A 21,472-nucleotide genomic window follows, 5' to 3' on the forward strand; every position below is an offset into this window, starting at 1 on the left:
AGAGAGAGAGAGAGAGAGAGAGAGAGAGAGAGAGAATGAGAATGAACAAGAACCACTGGTTATAAATTATACTGCCACCAAGAGCCTATCTCAGTATTAGAAGTTTCATAAAAATTCTTAACAGATTAAAAAAAGAAGATGTCTCATGTCTTTTTTAGTTTGTCTTTGACAGAGACAAACTTCCTATGGCATGTATTTAAAAGCCTCAGAGCTCTGAAATAATCTAACTTTACCTTGAAGGATTTAACAGATTATTGTGTGACTATTTGGGACAATAAATGGATTCTACACACTACCACAGTATTTCTTATAAAATGTTATCATGTATGATGACTTTATACACTGTATTTCCTAACTACTGAACACATGAGATCCATGAACATTTTTGAAATGTATGGATTAAAAAAAAAAAAGGCTGAGGGAATCTTCTAGCCTGCTATAAATAAGTGTCAACTGCACCACTGTCACCTATTTAGAATATTAATCAAAATACACATGCCCACCCCAAAAAGCCTACCAGGAACCACTTGTCATAAAAAGAAAAAACAAAACTAATACTCTAAGTCTATAGGACTATACAATTTGTACATCAAGTCAAAACATATGAGAACACACGAGATGGACTTATAAGATAAAGACGAGTTTTACAGTCATTGATGTCTCCTAACATCGAGGAAATCTATAAAACCACAATCTTAAGCCCATACCACCAAAGACTCTCTCTTCTAGTGTAGATCGTCAACACTTAGCACATCTTAAGACTGCAATCTTAAGACAGTCTTTGTCACAAGCACTTAGCATCACACTATGTAAAAAGTACTGAAGTCATGCAACTGGCAACATGTTTGTGCTTACCATTGGGCTGTTGAGAAAAAGCTGTCTGCTGAGGGAAAGCTGCTTGGGCTGGGAAGGCAGGCTGCTGGAAACTGCCACTGAAGCTGGTGGGGAGGCTATACTGGGCAGGAGTGCCAAATCCTGCTGGCATACTCATAGATGCAGTGCCAAAGGTTGCCGCTGAGAGAAGAAAAAAGGGTAGGTCAGAGACACTGCAAACAGTCCACAGTGGAATACAAGCACTTACCTTGAAATCGCTACGACACATATTAAGGGCATTTGAAACCTCCAAATCCTGACAAAGTCAGTATAGTTTAGCACTGTCTATGGTAACCCAGGAGTTTTCTTCTGAAATGTAATGACCAGAGAGAAAGACTACTAAAGCTGTCATTTGAAATCACAAGAAAACTTCCATAAGCAATTTCATAAAGTCATACAACAGCCTGCTTTCAGAAGCCAGTCATACTGTCATGTGTACAGCATTATATACATCTTGGGTTTGAGGTTGTTTTCCTACATTCAATTAAAAAATAAACAAGCAAACTTCAATTGCTAAGTATCTGCTATTGTGTAAGGTTCATTTTTCTAAAGAAAAAATTTTACGATCTCTTCAAAAGAGCTCACTAAAAATTATAGAATCTATAGGACAACTAGGGTGAAAGGAAGGACAGTTAAAACAATATTTGTATAACTACAGTCAAAGACAGACAAAGAAAAATCCTACTTAAAACACCAATACAAGTATTAGAACATATTAAGTTCCCAGTAACTAACTATATGTGTATATACACATTTTATATATGTATATACACACAATATATAGAAACATATATATTTATACACACACAGCACACACACACACACAAACTCATACTTCTACATCCCCATTTCACAATTCCAAGAGAATGGAGGATATCTGGGACTAGTGAGCTACAGAAGTTGGTATAAATGCACAGATTGGAAAATAAGTGCAAAGACCATTTTTAGAAGAGATGAAGACTATCACATACATGAGTCCTGTGTTCAATGTTAGCACATCCTCTTTGGCTTACTGTGTGTGGTGGACAGTGCACTAACTGGCAATCTATGTGGAAATCGCCAGTGTGTATGTGATATGCCTATGTCACCCCCCATTTACATAAACAACCACATACATGAAAAAATTCTCATCTTAGAGACATGCAATAGCTGAATGCTGTGTCAGCTATTGGTAGGAAATATCTAAAACAGCATCTTCCAATCATATGCTTGTTCTAGGGAGGGACTTTGTAAAATAAGGATACCAGGAAATATTGTAAAAGCCCATCAATTTGTTGAATTTCCCAATTTCAAACATTTTACTAAACTGATGACTGATTTAAGACAATGTAATTAAATATTAAAAGGACTCCATAAAATGTTTTACCTAAAAGAAAATAAACTGAAAAGTGTACATATGTCACCCACAGTAATCCTAATGTTTGTGACAATGCAAATTTGTTCAAGGAACCTAATTAAACTAAAGAAGGTTTTTGTTTTTTAATTTTTTACTATGGTAGAAGGAAGAAGAAAAGAAAAGAAAGACCAGACTATTGGGAAGTAAGTGAATGAAAGAAAGTCGGAGCACACTGCAAGGGAGACAGGAAGGTTTCACTGCAGACAAAATGCACTAATGCAACTGACAAGTCACTGTTTAAAGCACTCAATGCAAAGCTTGGACAGTTAGGCAAAACCAAACTCCAGATGAGATAAAGCAGGAAAATGATTTGGTACATCAAAAAGGTATCACTTAAAGGGACTATGAATTTAAACGTAAGAAAAATGATCAAAACAGCTATTAACATTCTACTGTGACCATGGAGGTAAGCAATGCTTTTCAATATTAAAGCATAAATCATTACATAGGATACTCATGTTACTTTAAATACAATGTGACCTTAATGCCACACATCCATGCCCACTCCATATTAAAACATGGAAATAACTTAATTCCACATGCAAGGATCCAGAACACTAGCAGAAGCTTCCACAAGCAGCTAGACATATTGCCACACAAATCTAGTTGTGGCCACCTACCAAAATGAGCGTGAGGAAACACTTGAGAATGCATTGCTCCAGAAAGGCCTTATGGGAAGCCATAAAGAGACCAAGGTCAAGTTATATACAACTACTGTTAAAGTAAAAGTTAACTGTTAAAGATCTCTAGAGTTAGAACACACTGTTGCCCTCTGAGTGTCACAGGAATATACAAAAGAAACATACCCCCAAATCAGACTTCATGTTTCAATTGCATTCATGACATTGTAATGTGTACTTTTAATAGTTTAGAACAGTAAATGCCAAATGAAAAAACACTGATGAAATTCAATCTTAAAAATCCTTCAAAGTTGGTCACAGCAGCCCATACTTTTAATTCCAGCATGGGGAGGAAGATTATCTGTCAATGAGGCCAGCCTTATCTATATAGCAAATTACAGAGCAACCAGGCCTGCAGAGTGACACTCTGTCTCAAAATAAAAACAATCTTAGCTTTAGCATTTGAAGATACAACTATAACCCTAAAAATGGTACAGTAAGATCCAGGCACGGGCATACACATGAAATCCTGACAACAGTTTAGATACAGAGGCAGAAAGATCAGTAGTTCAAGGCCAGCCTCAGCTACCAAGTAAATTCAGGGTAGGGCCCTTTTCTCCCTCTCACTCTCTGTCCTTCCGTCCCTCTCTCTCTCACACACACAAACAAAGCATCATGAGACAAATCCAAAAATGTTTCTTTAATCACCTGAAACTCCAAATCTTAAACAGAATCCCTGAAAAATACCAGAATGTTGTCTTTACAAATCAAAACACTAACTAGAAATATCTAAAAACAACTTAAATGAGCTAAGAATTATGAGAAAAATCAAACATACATATGCTTTTGTCTACTTAAAGCATCATGGCCAACAGACTAGAGAAATGTATCCTGAGCACAACTCACCTGGTATACTAGAGGATAGAATTACATGCATATATATAACTAATATATAATAAAAAAAATCATGTTTTTATATAATAAAAAAACATGGCTTACTAAATTCTAAAACTGGTGTTTGAATTTGGGTTATTTCTATGCATTTTACACTAGAATACTTTTTAGATTAGCACAAATCTGAGGCACACACTGATAGAAGAGAAAAGTCTGAATCTTAGTTCTGGTACTTTCTAGTTTCTGGTCTTTCAGTTTCCTCATTGCAAAGGGGAAGACAAAAAGGTACAGACATAATAGGACCTATGTAATTTGCACAAAGCTACTATAAAAATTAAGTGTAACAATGAGTTAATGTGCTATATGGAAAGCAAGACATATTTTTCTTGCCAATTTAAACAGATTTATATTGTGCTGTACATTCAGCAAAATACTGAGAAGGAACTGGACAGATGGTTCAATTTACAAAGTTCCTACAAACACAAAGACCTATGTTCAATCCCAGAGCCCATGTAATCGCTTCTCTTGTCTGTTCACTAAAATCTAGTGCTAAAATCCACGTGGAAATATCAGTTGTGGTGTAACAGGCCTGCAATTCCAGACTGGGGAAGTAGAGACACAAGAATTTCTATGGCTTATAGGTCAGCCAGTGTAGCCTAATTGGTGAGCTCCAGGCCAATGATAGAGTGTCTCAAAAGAGGTAGATGGCACTCCTGAGGATGACAGCCAGTACTGTCCTGTCTCACTTTATGAAGATACCTACCTATGTGAGCACATGTGAGATATCGCTCTCCTTCCTCCCTCCTTCCCTCCCCCCCCCATTTTTAAAGTTGAAGAGAAAAAAACAGTTGACAAGGAAGAGTTCTGTGATAAAGTTTAGTAAATGTATTTGACTCTCGTCTGAGAAATGCAAAGGCTTTGACTACTCTTGCATCAGTAACGCTTGTTAAACTGTGCTATCTCAGTATTTCTCCTATACTGTTACTAAGGCACAGAACTCTTTCCATTGAATAATGATTTAAAAACTTCTCCGGGCTGGTAATATGGATCAGCAGATAAAGTGTTTGCTGCAGAAGCCTGAAGCCTGGGTTCAGTCCCTAGATCCCACAACAGAACTAGTCCCAAAAGTGGTTTTCTAATCTCCATACAAGTGCTGTAGCATTGGCCATTCAAGGTCTCCCACTCCCACCCCAATTTCTCTGTAATAAAACTATGTTTAAAACTTCTGAGCGAACAGTAACAGCCAGTATTAGTCACTACTGTACTATAGTCTGACACAGAGTTTACATCCTAGGTTGATATTTTTCAACCTTCAAGAGCACAGAACTGTTAACTGTTCTTCCAAGCTATTTGACGGAGTTTTTTACAGAGTTAACATTTTTGAGAAGAAAGAGCCCTCAAAAAAATCTAAAAGTGCTGCAGAGGACTAGATGCTCCTGCAGACCGTGCATGTGTCAAAGCTGCGCAGTATTGCAGTTTCAACATTTGTTTCAACTTAATCAATTAATCAATTAAATAATAACCTAAGAAAGAATCCATCGTGATATAGTCAAAACACATTATAATGCAAAAATTACTTTAAAATAGCCAGGTATGGTAGCACATGCCTTTATTACTAGTATTCAGAAGGCAGAGGTATACAGATTTCTGAGAGTTCAAGGCTATATACATATATATACCAAGTTCCAGGACAGTCAAGGTCCAACAAAAAAATTTTATCTCAAAACAACAATTACTTTGACATAAAAATTTGTAGAGATAGTATTTTCTTTCTGATAAACTTCAAAATTAAATATTACTTATATAAGCTATAGATTTTATATATAGTATTATAGTCTATGTACAGTCTTAGCTCTTAAAATGCTTTCATATTGGGCAGGAGAGATGGCTCTGTGGTTTAGAGCATTCACGGACTAGTCTCCCAGAAGTCCTTAGTTCAATTTCCAACAACCACATAGTAGTTCACAACCATCTGTAATGGAATCTGATGTCCTCTTCCGGTGTGTCTGAATATTTACATAAAACAAACAAAAACTTTCTTATTTAAAAACAGAAAAAAGTACAGTGGTGGTGAGGGATCCCCTAACTCTGATGCACACAGTAGAACACAAACACACAAGGTGACTTGAAGCCTCTGACCTCAGATAGCCTGGTTGCCAGGGAGCACTGCACACACCAGGGAGGTAAGTACAGATTTAACTAGAGCTAAGTTAGCATACTCCCAGGCAAGGCGTAATTTGAGCTTCTCTTCTTTTGATTATCTCTATAAACTGAACAGTGTGGTGTGATAACTTTAACACGGCAAGCTCACATTAGGACAAATGGTTTTTTTTTTTTCTTCCACTATCTGAGTTCCAGTTCATGAGGGATTAACAAGAAGCATTTTTATACACCTAGCTACCTCACCAGCACTTAAACAAATCATTTTTAATTAAATCTGATAGGAATTTCAAATACTTAAATTATGACTAAAGTATTTGTGTAGATGGAAAATAGTACTTATTATTCAAACTTGTGATAGCACAGTATTTAATGCTTGATTCTCTTGATTAAATGGGTTCTCCCTGTCGTAGTCTAGACTGGTCTCCAATTCCTGATCTTCCTCTGCCTCTCCCTCATGGTTGGGTTTACACACAAAATACCACTATGGAATCTCTACTGTCATAATCCTTAGTCTTGCCAATAATAAAGACATTTGTCATAACTGCTAATTCTTAATGATTTAGGTATATTATAGTAATATATTCTTTTTGAGATGGTGGGGGTTTTGGGTGTAGATTTCTCTGAGTAGCTGTGGCTATCCTGAAACTCACTCTGTAGACCAGGCTGGCCTCAAACTCAAATTCTTGCCTTTGCCTCCAGAGTACTGGAAATTCAAGGCATATGCCACCACAGCCCAGCCTATAATGATACATTCTTGAAACTTCACATCAACACTTGCTTTAATTGGAGTTGAAGCTCTCGTTCCAATATTACTCTGAAACACAGAAACAAAGCTTATAAAGTCTAGACTGACTGGACAATTGGCCACACCACCTGTAACTGCTGACATGCCATGCCAGACAATGGCAGTAAGACAGAACTGGAAGAAATTCAATGAGAATAATGTGACTGGCTGGGGTATCAAACAAGTATAGAAAAAGAGGGGGGAGGGGATAAACATAATTAATAAAAAAAAAAAGGTATTGAAAGATAAAATATTCAAATACTGAACTCCAAATAAGTGGGGATATAGTTTAGTTGGTACAATGCATGCCTAAGATGCAGGAGGACCCAGAGTTCAATCCTCAGCTCTTATTTAAAAAAAAAAAACAAACAAAAAAAAATTGTAACCCTGAAAAAGAGGTACTAGAGATATTTAATTAGAATTATATAATTGTATTTATATACAATTAAGTATTATTATAAATAACAAAACAATAAAGAAATATAGCACAGCTCATTCATCCGATCTGATGTCATGGGGCTTTGAGAACTACTTTGTTACTACTGAATGACTGACAGCTGTCTGACAGTTGTCTGGCAGCTAGTAAACAACTACTCCTGTCAATCACAGTCTTCTACCCATATCTGAGCTTTCCTACCTGAAAGATCAACATTTCTGTCAAGACTGTTGAAATACAATTTCTCAGCTCCAGTATGTTAAACTCCTAAATTTTATGCATTTGTCTTTTTTGTTTTTTAGACAAGATCTTTCTATGTATGTGACTCAGGCTGGCCTCACACTCTTTATCCTCCTGCCTCAGTCTTCCAAGTTCTTAGATGAGAGGCACACACCAGCACACCCAGCTGCTCATAGCATGTATCTGAATAAAGTCCCCTATCATTCCTCTGACACTACTGTTTGGTAAGAATAAGGCCTCGTGTTTAGGCCTTTAAATAAGCTCCTTCCTTCCCCGAGGGTTATAACTTACTCTGTCTGTCCTTCTTACCTGTTGCTCCTCTGGCATTGGTCTGAAATGGGTTTGTAGACGATGCCGCAGAAGGGCCAGTAGCAGCAACAAATGGATTCGTAGAAGGCGTAGCTTTTAAAGAAGTATAAAATACACTATAAAATCCTAATATTTTATATTCAAGATTTTTAAAAAATTTCTTCATTATATTTTTGAAGACAGACGTGAACTTTTTGATAACAAAACAATGCTCTCTTACTGTCTTCCAGCACCCCTAAAAAGAACATCATAAGGCATATTCAGGTTCTGTATAAAAAGCACATACCCCCAAATGGAGCAGGCCCACTTGAAGCAGGTTGTGTCTGAGCAGAGGCACCCACAGGCACTGTTCCAAAGACACTGCTGGAGAGAACATCAAGTCAGTATTTCAGAGGCAAGGCTGTTACCAACACAGTGCTCACATGTACAAGCAAATAAAACCAACCACGCCACACATCACTGCAGTTCTCACCACAGATGCTCCAGGTGAGTTTACATTCTAAAAAATGATTCAAATTCCAGTAATAAGTTGTTTATATATGCTATCTTCAGTAACCAGTAGTATATAGAAATTCTGTTTAAAAAATATGTATCTAAGATTGAATTCCATTATCTGATAGCATAAGCACTTTTAATAACTGTATTTCAAAGCAAAGAGAACTTGTTTTAGTTCATATTTCTACTAATCCACACAATGGCTGACTAAATAGAAATGTATGTATTAGCATCTATTTGACATGTAGGATGAACATGTAGCTTTATATACAAACTGCACAACAAATACGAGTATTTCATTTTCTTTGACATGACACCAAAATGGAAAGCTCCTAAAGTTAACTGAAAAAGGGAAACTGAAACCTACTGATGAACTTTTTCCACTCCACAAAGCCAAAGTTTTAAGGATTTTCAATGACTCTGAACAATTTTCTATCATGGTGGCTATTTAACAAAATGAAAATACTTATTCAAAGAGCTGCGTCAATCTTCCAAATGCTGACATGTTTTCATATGCAAAATTTAAAATTCACTTTCACTTATATCATTAATCATTTCATCAGAGTATTGGAAAGCTATGATTTATGGTAGAATACACAAATTTCCCAAAATAAGTAAACACTACCGCCTGAGCTCTGCCTCTAGCAGAAGGTGCAGTCTTTACAGCTGAAATCAAAACCAGCATAAAAGGACTAGCTGGTCTGTCCCAAAACTCAACAACCATAAATTTCTTTTAAGTTGATCATATGTTTAACAATGCACTCAAACTACTTGATACATGCATAACATTAACATGCAGAAAATACATTTAATGGAAAACATTTAATAAAGTTGAAAACGGTTATAATTTTTACCAAGAATATTAGTTAGAAAAACTCAACATGATTGTAAGGCAAAGAGGGAAATGGTGGCATGTGCAACTTGAGAGCACGAGTAAAACCCATGACTCAAACACTAGGTGTAGTGGATTGAATAGAACAGCCCCCATAGACTACGCATCCTAGGCCCATAGAGAAGGACTATTAAGAGATGTGGCCCTGTTGGAGCAAGTGTGTCACTGTCACTGTAGAGACAGTCGGAGGCCTCATGCTACACTCAGTGTGGCACCCAACTCTCAGCTCTTTATCCAGAACCCTGTCTGCCTGGACACTGCCATGATTCCTGCCATAATGATAATGAACTAAACCTCTAAGCCAACCACAATGAAATAGTCTCCTTCATCAGAGTTGCCTTGGCCTTAGTGTCTCTCCACAGCAAGGAAACCCTGACTAAGACACTAGTCCAGGCCACAGAAGAAGACCACATTTTTTAAAAATGAAACAGTATTCATTAAAAAAAAAATCTACTGTGATACAATCTGATGACACTATCTTAATTTCTGCTCAAGATTCCAGCAGATTTTCCTGCCTTATTTTGTGTACCACAAATACAAACGTCAATCACTGAAAAATCAAACTAGCTTCTCAAAATTACTATGAAAAAGACGTGTGACCTCACAGACCCTAAAAAAGAGGCTTAGGTAACTCAAACATTCCACAAATCACACTTGTAAACCACTTATATATCACAATGCAGTATCAATAATGCATCTATCACATGGAATTCATCTATGTTTCTAGGCCTTAAGGTCACCTTGAAGGTATATTAATTATTAAGATATAACAAATACTTTTTTATTTGGCTTCAATTTGTCCCATTTCAAGTAGTTAGAATTTCTCTCTGGAGAAGGTGTCAAAGAGAAATGAAATAAATAATAGTAATACAGCAGATATAATATACAGAAATGGAACAAACAAATAACTAGAATACCGTATATTCTCGATAAATTTAAAAAGCTTGTTGAAAGTCTAATGCTCTTCCAGATTTGGTATTGCATGCCTACAAATACTATGGAGACAGGCATAGGACCATGAGATCACAACCAACCTTATTTAACACAAGGCTAATGTTTAAAACACACAATGATGAACTAGAGGATGCACAGCGGTACTGGGGTTTGGTGCACACCGACTAAAAACTGCCTTGACATGCAATCTGACTGCTAAGCAAACTCTGCTGAGTACAATCCATATGTAATTAATTGTCCATCTAAAAATGTATGTTGCTTGAAGTACATTTAGCATCCAAGTGGGAAAAGGGGAAAGATTTCTAAGATTTGATAAAAGAATTGTGGCAGATACAAGAATTATATTTTAAATAGTAAATTACACTCAATTTCCTTAGACTTAAAAACCTACTCAATTATTTTAAAATTACAACTCCACAACAGTCATGTATTTTAACTACATTATTCAGATGTGGAAAAAAATCAGAAAGTAACAAACAGGCATGCTAAGACAGGGAAGGGTACCTGCTAGCATTACTGGTGGACGTGTACGCATTACTGGAGGTGGCTGCAGAACTGAACACGCTGTCTAACTCTGCCAAGGCTGCATACTTGTCTGAAGATGCACTTGAATGACTGGGAACTGAAACCACAGAACCAACAGGAGCTTTACCCGTGGTCCCAAAACCACTCCCTGGATCACCTCCTGGAGGCAAACAAACAAAAAAGTTACACCAAAACTTTAATATCATATTGTCAGTTTATCAATCATATTTGCCATGAACCACAGGTAAAACCCAAAACTGACTGGACCTAAATTTTAAATGGACAGGATTCGAAGAACTCTTAAGACAGATGGATTTCATTCATATCAACACAGAAGATTCTATGGTGGACCTAACATACACAATCTATTAATATTACAAACCTAGCTTTCCATGAAAGATAAAGGATAATTGTAATAGGAAATATTTAAGGTGCTTCCTGCGCTAGGCACTGCTGTAAATGCCTTACATACAATAATCCACAAAACTCTAAGTCCAATACTTCAATTCTATGATCCTTCCAGTTTGGAGAAAAACAATGCCAGAGAACAGGGTGAGAATCAAGGGTAGAACATATTCCCACTCTTCTCCATCATATACACTGTTACAGGGGAATACTACAAGTCAAAACTTACTACAAAATTACATTAGAAAAATAATGGGTCAAATCCAAAATGTTAGTAAATAACAGTTCAAAACAACTACGACTAAAATTACAAAATAGCACTTTAATCAGCTATGTGCATGAAAAATGTTGGCCCTCTGTAGCCACTGAATACTAGAGCATGTTTTTGAAGACAAAAATACAACTATTTCGAATTACTTTCCTTTCAAAATTGTTTATAAATTAATTTCTAGGTCTTAAGTTTTAGAGCTGATATTTTTCATGCAAAAACTCTTAAGAAACTTTTACTTAAAACATTCAATGAACACATACTTTCTATACAAGTGAGAAAAGCATTATGTCCTCAGATTTCAATGTATGTAATTTAGACAAATTAGTATCCGTTTTGTTTACACATTGATACCTTGCCCAGCACTGAAGATATTGTCTAAATTAGCAAGTGCCGCATATTTGTCTGCTGTCTGTAAACCAGCTTTGTTTGTTGAAACTTTACTAACAGTTGATGCTGTCTGATGACTCTGGGATGTACTGAAGGTTCCAAAATCAGCACTGGAGGATTTGGGGAAGTTATCAAAATGAGCAAAATTAGCATTTACTGATCCAGCACTTCCACCTGTAACAGAATAAACAAAACATGAAAATTCTACACTTTTCTCAATATTCGCTGGTAGATTTATTTGATCATTTGAGGGAGATAGATATATATATGAAATCATGTATATTCCTAAAAAAAATCAGTGACTGCTAAATGACAACCATCTGCACATGACTTCTGTAAAATATGAAACTTGACCTTCTAAGACTCTAACAATATGTAAGACAATATCTACCCTGGGATAGACAACAGAATGTATGGGTGGCGAGGTCTGCAGTGTCATCAAGAGTTCCTCAGCAGACTCCGAGCAATGTGTAAGATTATACTGATGATAAAGTTGTCTCAGTCCTTCCCTTTTTTCATTTGAAGAGCCATTACTTAACTCTGCAGCAATTCAATGTGTATTCAACAAATCTGAAGATCAGAGTAAAACTAACTCTCATCACGTAGTTCAAAGTACAAAATTAAAGTACCTGAATAAATGAATAAAGCACAATTCACCTAGCTGTAGTAGGCACATGGCCTACTAAATCTGTAAAATATGTTCTCCACCTGAAACTTTGATGGTACCCTCACCAAAGACTACAGGCAGTACACTCCACTACATGCTTTGAATCCTACACAGGTACTAGTTCTTTTTTTCTAAACTGTCAAAATCATATCATACATATTAAGGTGACAGCAGAGTTCAAAGATTTTTTTAAGGCAGAATGGATCATTAAAATACCTTTCATCAATCAATTCTTTGACAGTCTAAAAAATATATAAACTGATAGATCTTTTTCAAGAATTAAACTCTAATGTTTCAATGAAAACTTAAAGAACCGGGCATGGTGACACATGTCTATAATCTGACTTATTCAGAAGGCTGAGGCAGGAAGATTTCCAGTTCAGCATCAACCTGGTCAGCACATTAAGTCCCCATTTTAAAAATTAATTTTCAAAGAAAAATCAACTAAAACTAACATAAATAGATATGTATGTTAAAAGACAGTGATCTGGTATGAGTAGCTAGCAAATAAACTAAATACTAAATTTCTAAGATTTTTATTAAAATTTTTATTTCAAATTATTAAGCCAAATAAACTTTCATTGATAACTACTATTTAACTTTAATTCTTGAGTTTAAGAGAAGGGAGAATAAAGGTAATTTATGAAGGCTAATCATTAAAAATGATGATGATCTATAACTAGAAAACATGAAACAACACAAAAAACATATAAATTAATAAAAGATGCCTACTGGACAACAGAACTTACTGTGGGTAGCCTGGAGAGGAAAAGCTGAAGTAAATTCACCAAAACTGCAGCTAGATGAAAGTACTCTAAATGCTGGACAGCCAGAAATTATGTAAATGATGAAGGTTAAGGAGGGGGGAGAAAATTGAAAGAAAAGCCTTTAAGACAACACATACAATAAAAGTTGAAAGAAAAATAGTCAGCCAAAAAGCTAAATAAGGGTTCAACGAATTTCTGAAAACAGTACACTTTTACAGAAGAATTTTCAATGTTTGAAAACCAATTCCTGCACAGAACTATTTCCACATTTGATTAAAGTGGCCATTAATAATTTATATCTGGTTAAATAAATTCAACAATTTGCTGTCCCATAAAATAACATTTTTATTTCTATGGAAGCCATCAACTAGCTTCTGTAGCCTAAGACACAACATGAGCTGTAGTCACAGTGTTTCATGTCCTAACAACCTGTGGTGCTCTCTGTCCTCGGTGAGTGGAGACTTGCAGAACATGTGCAGGAAAAGGGGGACAGGAAATGACACACAGTAGACAGCGAGTTCAGAGAAACAGACTTCAGGTTTCCCCAGAGCGTTGGAAGATAGAGCTACTTTAAAATTCGGTCATTAGAGAATTTAGTTTTTCAAAACTACATTTGGAAAATTTCGTTTTTCAAAGTAAACATTTAAGTGCAATGCTGGAAAGGCTCTATCTACCTGTAGTTTGGGGCTGAAAAGGAGAGTGACTTGCTGTGGGGAAACCTCCAAAATTACTCGAACCACTAGACTGTCCAAATGCATCAAAGTTTGCAAAATCTGCATTTGCAGAATTCTGAGCTGTAAATGGCAAGGACAACATATGTTAATGAATATGAAAACTATAACTGAAAAGACATGACAAATGAATTTAAGAATTTTATGAAAATGTCAATGCAGTACAACTCACTTTAGAGAGCATTCATTTAAAAATCACCTCTTAAATGCTACCAGTATTAGTAATATATACTAAACAGCATCCAGAATCTCCAAAAGTGCTTTGTAAACAGATAATCTATTCACAATACCCTTGAATTGCCTCGTTATAGCACTACTCTAAAAAGACTCTAGTAACAAAAGAAAGCTAATCCAAAGCCCTAAATATATTCCTCTTAGTAAACAAAAAACTCTGGACGCAGTCCAGGAAATTTTTTCTTTTTTTTTTTTTTGAGACAGAGTTTCTCTGTGTAGCCTTGGCTGTCCTGGACTTGCTCTGTAGATGAGGCTAGCCCTAATTTTTAAATTTTTAATTGTATGTGTGTATCGATCAACAGAGGGAGAAGCTGATTCAAGTGTCTTCCCTGGTTGTTCTCCTCCTCATTCGTTTGAGGCAGGGCTACTCACTGAGCCTGTGCACCGTTTCCACTGCTGGATACAGACTCACACAAATCACCAGTCTCTGCCCAGTGCTCGAGTTACACACACACACCTCTTTCCCCAATTTTCATGTGTGTGCTGACTAAACTGAGGCCATTATGCTTACCCAGCAAGCATTTTATGCAGCCACTTTCCCAGCCCAGTGTCCCACTTTAAAATGACAATGAGCTTGGCAACTCTGAAGAGTAATGTAAATACCTAAAGTAATGATACAACGACTTTTGTATCACACTAACAGAAAACCTTTTTGTCTTCTCTCTCTCTCTCTCTCTCTCTCTCTCTCTCTCTCTCTCTCTCTCTCTCTCTTTCTTTTTTTGGTTTTGCTTTTGTTTTTAGTTTTGAGAAACAAGGTATGTAGCCTGGGCTGATCTCTCCCTCATGAACTCATACCTTGGCTTCTCAGGAGCTGGGATTATAGGTATGTACTATCATGTCCAGCTTTCTGGTTTTATCTAACATTCATAAATATATCACACCATGGGCACATAAAACTGGAGAAAATTGATATGCATGCAAACACACATACACACACAAAAAAAACACCTAAAGATATTTACATCTTTTTAGAATCCATTTAAAATTCATTAAAATTTAGTAAACAATAAAAGTTAACTACAACTATGACAAAAGCCTAAGATCAAAATTCTAGGCCTCTCTAAACTTTAAATACAATAATAAAATAATTCAAAAGCATTTTGAAAATGGAGATAAATCATAATATTCTCATAAATCCATAATAAATGCAGAGACCTGGAAAAATAGCTCAGTAGTTAAGACCATTTGTTGCTCTTGTAAAGGACCCAGGTTCAGTTTTCAGCACCAACACAGTGGTTCATAACTGTCTATAACTCCCGTCTAGAGAGTTCAACACCCTCTCAGGGCTTCCACAGGTACTGTACACATGGTACAGACTTACATGTAGGCAAAATACTAGAACACTAAATAAAAATAAATATTAAGAAGGAGGGGGGAGGTGATAGGAATTAAGATCTTAGTTCCTTGTTTGGTCAAAGAGGAGCTTTGCTATATAGGCTACCTAAAGGAGAAGGGGAAAGGTTCTCTTTTGGGAGATTTGCGTAGATCGGCTAACACAGGAAAAAGAAACTTGCCATATACCTCAACAACTGAAACTTGAAAATTTCTAACCCTCCTCAGGATTTCAACATGTAGCCTTAGCTGGCCTGGAACCTGCCATGTAGATAAGGCTGGCCTTAACTCAGAGACCACTGTTCTACCTTCTTTATAAAGTCAAGTGGGAACAGAGACACAGCTCAGTAGTTAAGAGTACTTGATACTCCTCCAGAGGACACAGGTTCAATGTTATTATGAACATGGTGATTCATAACTGTCTATCCCTCCAGGTGCAGGGAACCCGGAACCCACCACCCTCTTCAGACATCCACTGGCATCAGACACACAAGTGGCACACAATCATACATGCAACCAAAACAGAAACACATGAAATATAACTTAGGACTCTTAAGTCCTAAGTTGTAGGTCGCCTGGCTGCATTCCCCTAACATATGCCCACAAACCTGTGACTTACCTAGCAGTCCCCATCCCTGCCAAGAAACATACAAACCTTCAACTGATGGGTATCTCTAGATCCAACTACTAACTTATAAGCAATACAAGAGAGAACTTTTGAAGGTTCCAACAGGGAGGCAATTAACAAGTTCAGAATACTAAAGAATTCATAAAACAAATAATCTTTCTCTAACAAATCACAATGAAAAAGAGAAGGAATAACCTCTAGAAACCTAACCAATATTTCAGTTGCAAAGGATATATTTTTTTTAAAAAACTGGATTCCAATGAATCATATACAAACTGTGTGTGAGAGTAAGTGAATGTGTTTATATCTACATTATATCTGTACATAATACACAGTATATATAGAAACACAAATCTGAACTGGAATGAAAATTCAAATACTGACTAATAAACTATTACCATGATTTAAAATGATTCTACCACTTACTGTGATATTTAACAATGAAAATTCTAGGGTCTGGGGCAAAGACTCTGACTCAGAGAAGTAGCTAGTCTGTAAGAATGAGGACCTGAATTTAGATTTCCTCCACAAATGCAAAACAGTGTCTGCATCCCCGGTGCTTAGGGCAGTAAGATAGGAGACCAGAGGCAAGACTCCTGGAGCTCACCGGCCAGCTAGGCTAGTCAATTGGTTACCTTCAAATTCAGTGAAACTCTGTGTTAAAAATAAGTACAGAGATACGTAAGACACCTGATGCTGACCCAAGGGGTACGGTGCTGATATGCAAGAACAGACAAAGCACACACTGGAGGGAGGTATACAGACACAAAGTATTTGTGTCTAAAATTTGTTTCAAAATCTGATGAGTGGTATGACAAAGAAAACAGTACTAGGCACATGAGATTAATACTTAAGTTACATTACACATTTGCATTTGTTCTTTTGTCATTTTCCATAATAAAAGAGGCAGTATCTATATACATATGAATGTCTTGCCTCAGACAAAGCTGTTGGTACGTGTAAAGGTACCTGCTACCAAGTCGGAAAACCTGAGTTTAATCTTCAGGACCAACATGGAAAAAAAAAAAAAAGTACTAAATCCTACAAGTTGTCTTCTGACCTCCACAGATGCAACATGCAGTGCAGGTGTGCACACACACAGACACACACACACACACACACACACACAGACACATACACACACATACACACACACACACCATAAAGTATAAAAAAAAATTAACCCTTCTCCTACGTTTTTTCATAAAAAGAAGTCACATTCTGTGTTATGCATAATTTCTTTTGTGATTAAAAAGCAAAAAGTACCATGGTACATTTTAATGGATGGCCAGGTCATGGTGGCACACACTTTAATTCCAGAACTGAGATAAAGTTGAGTTCAAGGCCAGCCTGGTCTACAGAATGAGTTCCAGGTCAGTCAGGGCTACAAAGAGAAACCCTGTCTCAAAAACAAACAAACATAAAAAAAAGACCACGGTTGCATGCATGCCCTAGCTGTGAAATTACATACAGGAATTTCAGCATTCAGGTGGCCTAGTTGGACGATAAGGAGCTCATGGTCAATCTTAGCAGAGAGCAAGTTCAGGGTCAACCAGCTTGGGCTGCATAACATGCTACCTAAGATATTCCCCTAAAAGTACCATGGGTATATGTCTATATGCTACAATGTTCACGGATGATCAAAATTCCTCGGTGGACTACACTTACTGCTACTTAAGTATAACAAACGATTAATGTTTCTTGGTGTTTTATACATATCCTAAGCAATAACTATCAGGAAAAGACATACCTGCATGACTGTTAAAATGTGCAAAGTTAGCAAAATTGGCTGTAGCTGTTGACTGAGGAGCTGGAGCAGCAAAGATGTCTGAGCCAAGATCACTCAAAAGGTCAAATTGCTTCTTCTCCTGCTGCTGCCCTTGAGAGCGACCTACAACTGGGGACTGCAAGCACAGTACTTACTCATAGTGTTTCTAAAATACAGACTTATGCATTAACTATAAAGATTTTTCCATCAGATTTGCTAAGTTTTATATAAAACTATCTCCAATTCTGCACTAAAAATTCATTTACATACAAGAAGAGTTACAGTATCCTAACTTTACTCCTCTCTTCATTTTTTCACTTTAAGCCTTGTGGAAAGAGAAGGATTTAGTCAGAGGCTCTAGAATACACTGTCAGAAAGGTAGGATTTGACCTGCATTACAACTTCAAAGCCATTCCTTCAAGTACAGTATAGCATAACAGTGTCACACAGCAACACAGTCATTACATCATAACTACAACAAAGTAAATACTGAGGATACAAATGGTTTTGGTGGTCACTGGTGAGGAACACTGTTAAAACCATTACATTTCAATGATAATAAGCATGCTACATAATCAGGTTGGTTGCAAATCCTACTATTTTTTCTGTTAAGGCATCACAGAGGATCTTTACAAAGTGACAGCAAAGCCAAAGCCAGTAAAAACATATATTCCTACCACATATCAACAATCTTTTATTGTATTTCACAAATCATGCAGATAAAGGTTCTTAGCACTCAATCTTCCAGAGGTCTTTAGGAATTACCAACCCCTCACCTGACTAGGTGTGCCCTTATTTAAGTGCAGTGCTGGTGCAGAATCTCCCAACAGAGATTTCAGGGGCTTGACCTCAGGGGTGCTGCTTGTGCTACTGGCAGAAGATCCTGAAATAGATGCATGAACTGATGCCACCACTTTGGCTTGCTCCGGCGGAACATACCTGCAATGTGGAAATCAAAACAGACTGCTAAGAAAAATCTGAAGAATCCATATTTTCTCCTTTTGGTTTTCAATACAGGGTTTCTCTGTGTAACCCTGGCTGTCCTGGAACTTGCTCTGTAGATCAGGCTGGTCTCCAACTCAGAGATCTCCCTACTTCTACCTCCCAAGTGCTGGGAATAAAGATATGCACTACCCCTGCATGGCTAAGGAATCCATATTAAATTATTAAATCTAAATTTTATACAGCACTCTTACAACACTAATGTTACTAGAAAAGATAGAACTTAAAACTGACAGCTTAAGGCTATTAATTGCCCAAAATTATTTAAAGAAAAGTAAGTACTGTTCATAAATTTTGTTTCAATTATTTACTCATGGCTTTCCTGAGACAATACACTGTAACACCTGCTGCTGGAAGACAGAAGGTCTATAGTTAATCATTACAACAAACAGTTAACACTGTAATTTTTAAAGTGAGGAACTCTTAAGACCATAAATATCTGGAGATAAGTGAAACAGTGAGGAAACACTTATAATTAATGGCCTAAAACCAATAAAAATAAGAACTCCACTTTAAAATGGACAAAAGAAACAAGTCATAAAGAATATGAAAACTTAAAGCAAATAAAATATAAATTAATGCATCATTCACTTCTGATCTGTATGAACTGAGTTTTTAGTTGCTATCTAATGACAATATACATACAAGTATACTCTATATATTCAGAAGTATTACTCCTAGAAACTTATCCTTAGCAAGTAATTAGATAAGTATACACAGATACACAATTATGAGCCGGGCAGTGGTGGCGCATGCCTTTAATCCCAGCACTTGGGAGGCAGAGGCAGGCGGATCTCTGAGTTCGAGAGTTCGAGGCTAGCCTGGTCTACAGAGTGAGTTCCAGGACAGCCAGGGCTACACAGAGAAACCCTGTCTTGAAAAACAACAACAACAAAAAAAAAACAAAAAACAAAGAAAACAATTATGTTACCCCTGCAATCTTAATGTTTAAAAACTGGAGAACAAAGGTAACAAAATCTCTGTCAATAGTAAACTATTTATATACATTATGCTAAAATGCATATAATTCTGCATAGCCACTCCCTTTCTTTGGCATGTACAGATACCCATGTGACTCAACAAGTCCTTCAGGCATGACCAGTCACATAAAAAAGACACAAGGGTGGGAATGAAGGAAGGAAAAAAGACTGAAGGAATATAATGCCCAAATATCAGCAGTGTTCATCTCAGGGAAGGGACTGTTTGGCAACTTTTGTTCTCTGTAACTGTAGGTGTACTCCTACCCTCATCCTCATCCGTCATCATCGTCGAGGAGGAAGGAGAAATGAAGCATTAAGGTAGCTAAAAACACTTATTTCAGAGACAGTGTTCAACCCCCAACTAACCATGCAATACTCACAAACAATACAACTATCCCCACTAGGAGAATATGAGTATGATGAGATCTGAGAATCAAATACGGATGTTCTCCAGTGCTTCAATTCTTAGGTGTGGCTAATTCCAATCACAGGATCAGACAGATAACAGTTTATGGCTATAATGATTCATAATGATTCACCACACTTAAAAGTAAGAATGTGTATCTAAGTGAAAAGAACTATCTCAAGACTACGTACAACACCATCACTGTTGCACTGCTTGCTCCCTACAACAAACATTCTTATAGAGACTGTGTCCAACGGCTGCCGCTCAGACCATGTGCAAACCTGTCCCTGCTCTCTAATCATGTCAGAGTGTGATGAGGCAGACACATGCAGATTCTGGCTCCCTCGTCAACTTTTAGAAAGCTTGTGTCTGTACTATTCTTTCTTAGGAATACTGTGCTTCTTAGGAAAGGCACGAAAGTAAGACAAACTATTACTTGAGACTTGCAGGATTCCTGTTCTAAATGCAGAAGAGGAAGTGAGGATTTTACTCTCCTAGTGACACTCGCATTCCCTGTCTCACATCCCTGCCTCCCTTTGCAGCTGGGGCTAATATCACTAAAACCCAAGCCAGCTTAACTACTAACAACAAACTCACTTTCTGAATTGTTAAAAAGTAGTCCTGCTGCATAAGCAAACAGCTATACTGGGGTCACTTAAGGAGAACAGTTTTATATTATCTATAGGCTGGGAGATTTAGAAAATTAAGAACAAAAATGGGTGCATGCCTTTAATCCCAGCACTTGGGAGGCAGAGGCAGGCAGATTTCTGAGTTCGAGGCCAGCCTGGTCTACAGAGTGAGTTCCAGGACAGCCAGGGCTACACAGAGAAACCCTGTCTCGAAAAAACAAAACAAACAAACAAAAAGAACAAAAATGATAAAAGAATGGTTTTTGTTATAAAAAAAAAAAAAAATCATTTGAGCCGGGCGGTAGTGGCAGAGGTAGGTGGATTTCTGAGTTTGAGGCCAGCCTGGTCTACAAAGCGAGTTCCTGAGTTCCAGAACAGCCAGGGCTACACAGAGAAACCCTGTCTCAAAAAAATCATTTGTGTATGATACTTAACTATCATCCCAGGACCTTCAAATATTTTCTTCCTTCTTGAACTAAAATTTCACTGGTACATTTTCATCTATATACATACCTAATGTATCTAGTGCATATGAAGAGAGTCGTAGATAAACTAATCTTTTTAGAAGTAGTCTATTTAGACCAGCAGAGACTACACACAGAATGTTTAACTCAGAGCAAATGTGCTCACGTTCAAAAGGATCTTCCCCATAATTCACAGTAAACGCCCTCAAACCAATACTGC

At 36.9% G+C, this 21,472-nt stretch overlaps 1 protein-coding gene across 5 annotated transcripts in view; it reads right to left on the reverse strand.

Moving 5' to 3' along the window:
• The window catches only part of Agfg1 (ArfGAP with FG repeats 1), a 53,899-nt gene that overhangs the window by 2,527 nt on the left and 29,900 nt on the right, over nucleotides 1–21,472 (reverse strand). For 2 of the 5 annotated variants that reach the window (XM_028789423.1, XM_028789425.1), the window contains exons 4-11: nucleotides 18,548–18,710; nucleotides 17,754–17,907; nucleotides 13,753–13,872; nucleotides 11,609–11,818; nucleotides 10,561–10,741; nucleotides 8,002–8,078; nucleotides 7,716–7,808; nucleotides 856–1,014 (exon numbers count right to left, since the gene is read on the reverse strand). In XM_028789423.1, the coding sequence (XP_028645256.1) occupies nucleotides 856–1,014; nucleotides 7,716–7,808; nucleotides 8,002–8,078; nucleotides 10,561–10,741; nucleotides 11,609–11,818; nucleotides 13,753–13,872; nucleotides 17,754–17,907; nucleotides 18,548–18,710 (1,157 nt within the window). The remainder of the gene's footprint in view (nucleotides 1–855; nucleotides 1,015–7,715; nucleotides 7,809–8,001; nucleotides 8,079–10,560; nucleotides 10,742–11,608; nucleotides 11,819–13,752; nucleotides 13,873–17,753; nucleotides 17,908–18,547; nucleotides 18,711–21,472) is intronic. The other 3 variants (XM_028789424.1, XM_028789427.1, XM_028789426.1) reach the window with 3 other exon arrangements.

Source organism: Grammomys surdaster, unplaced genomic scaffold (genome assembly GCF_004785775.1).
Source record: "Grammomys surdaster isolate TR1022 unplaced genomic scaffold, NIH_TR_1.0 125833, whole genome shotgun sequence".
Lineage (NCBI taxonomy): Eukaryota > Metazoa > Chordata > Mammalia > Rodentia > Muridae > Grammomys > Grammomys surdaster.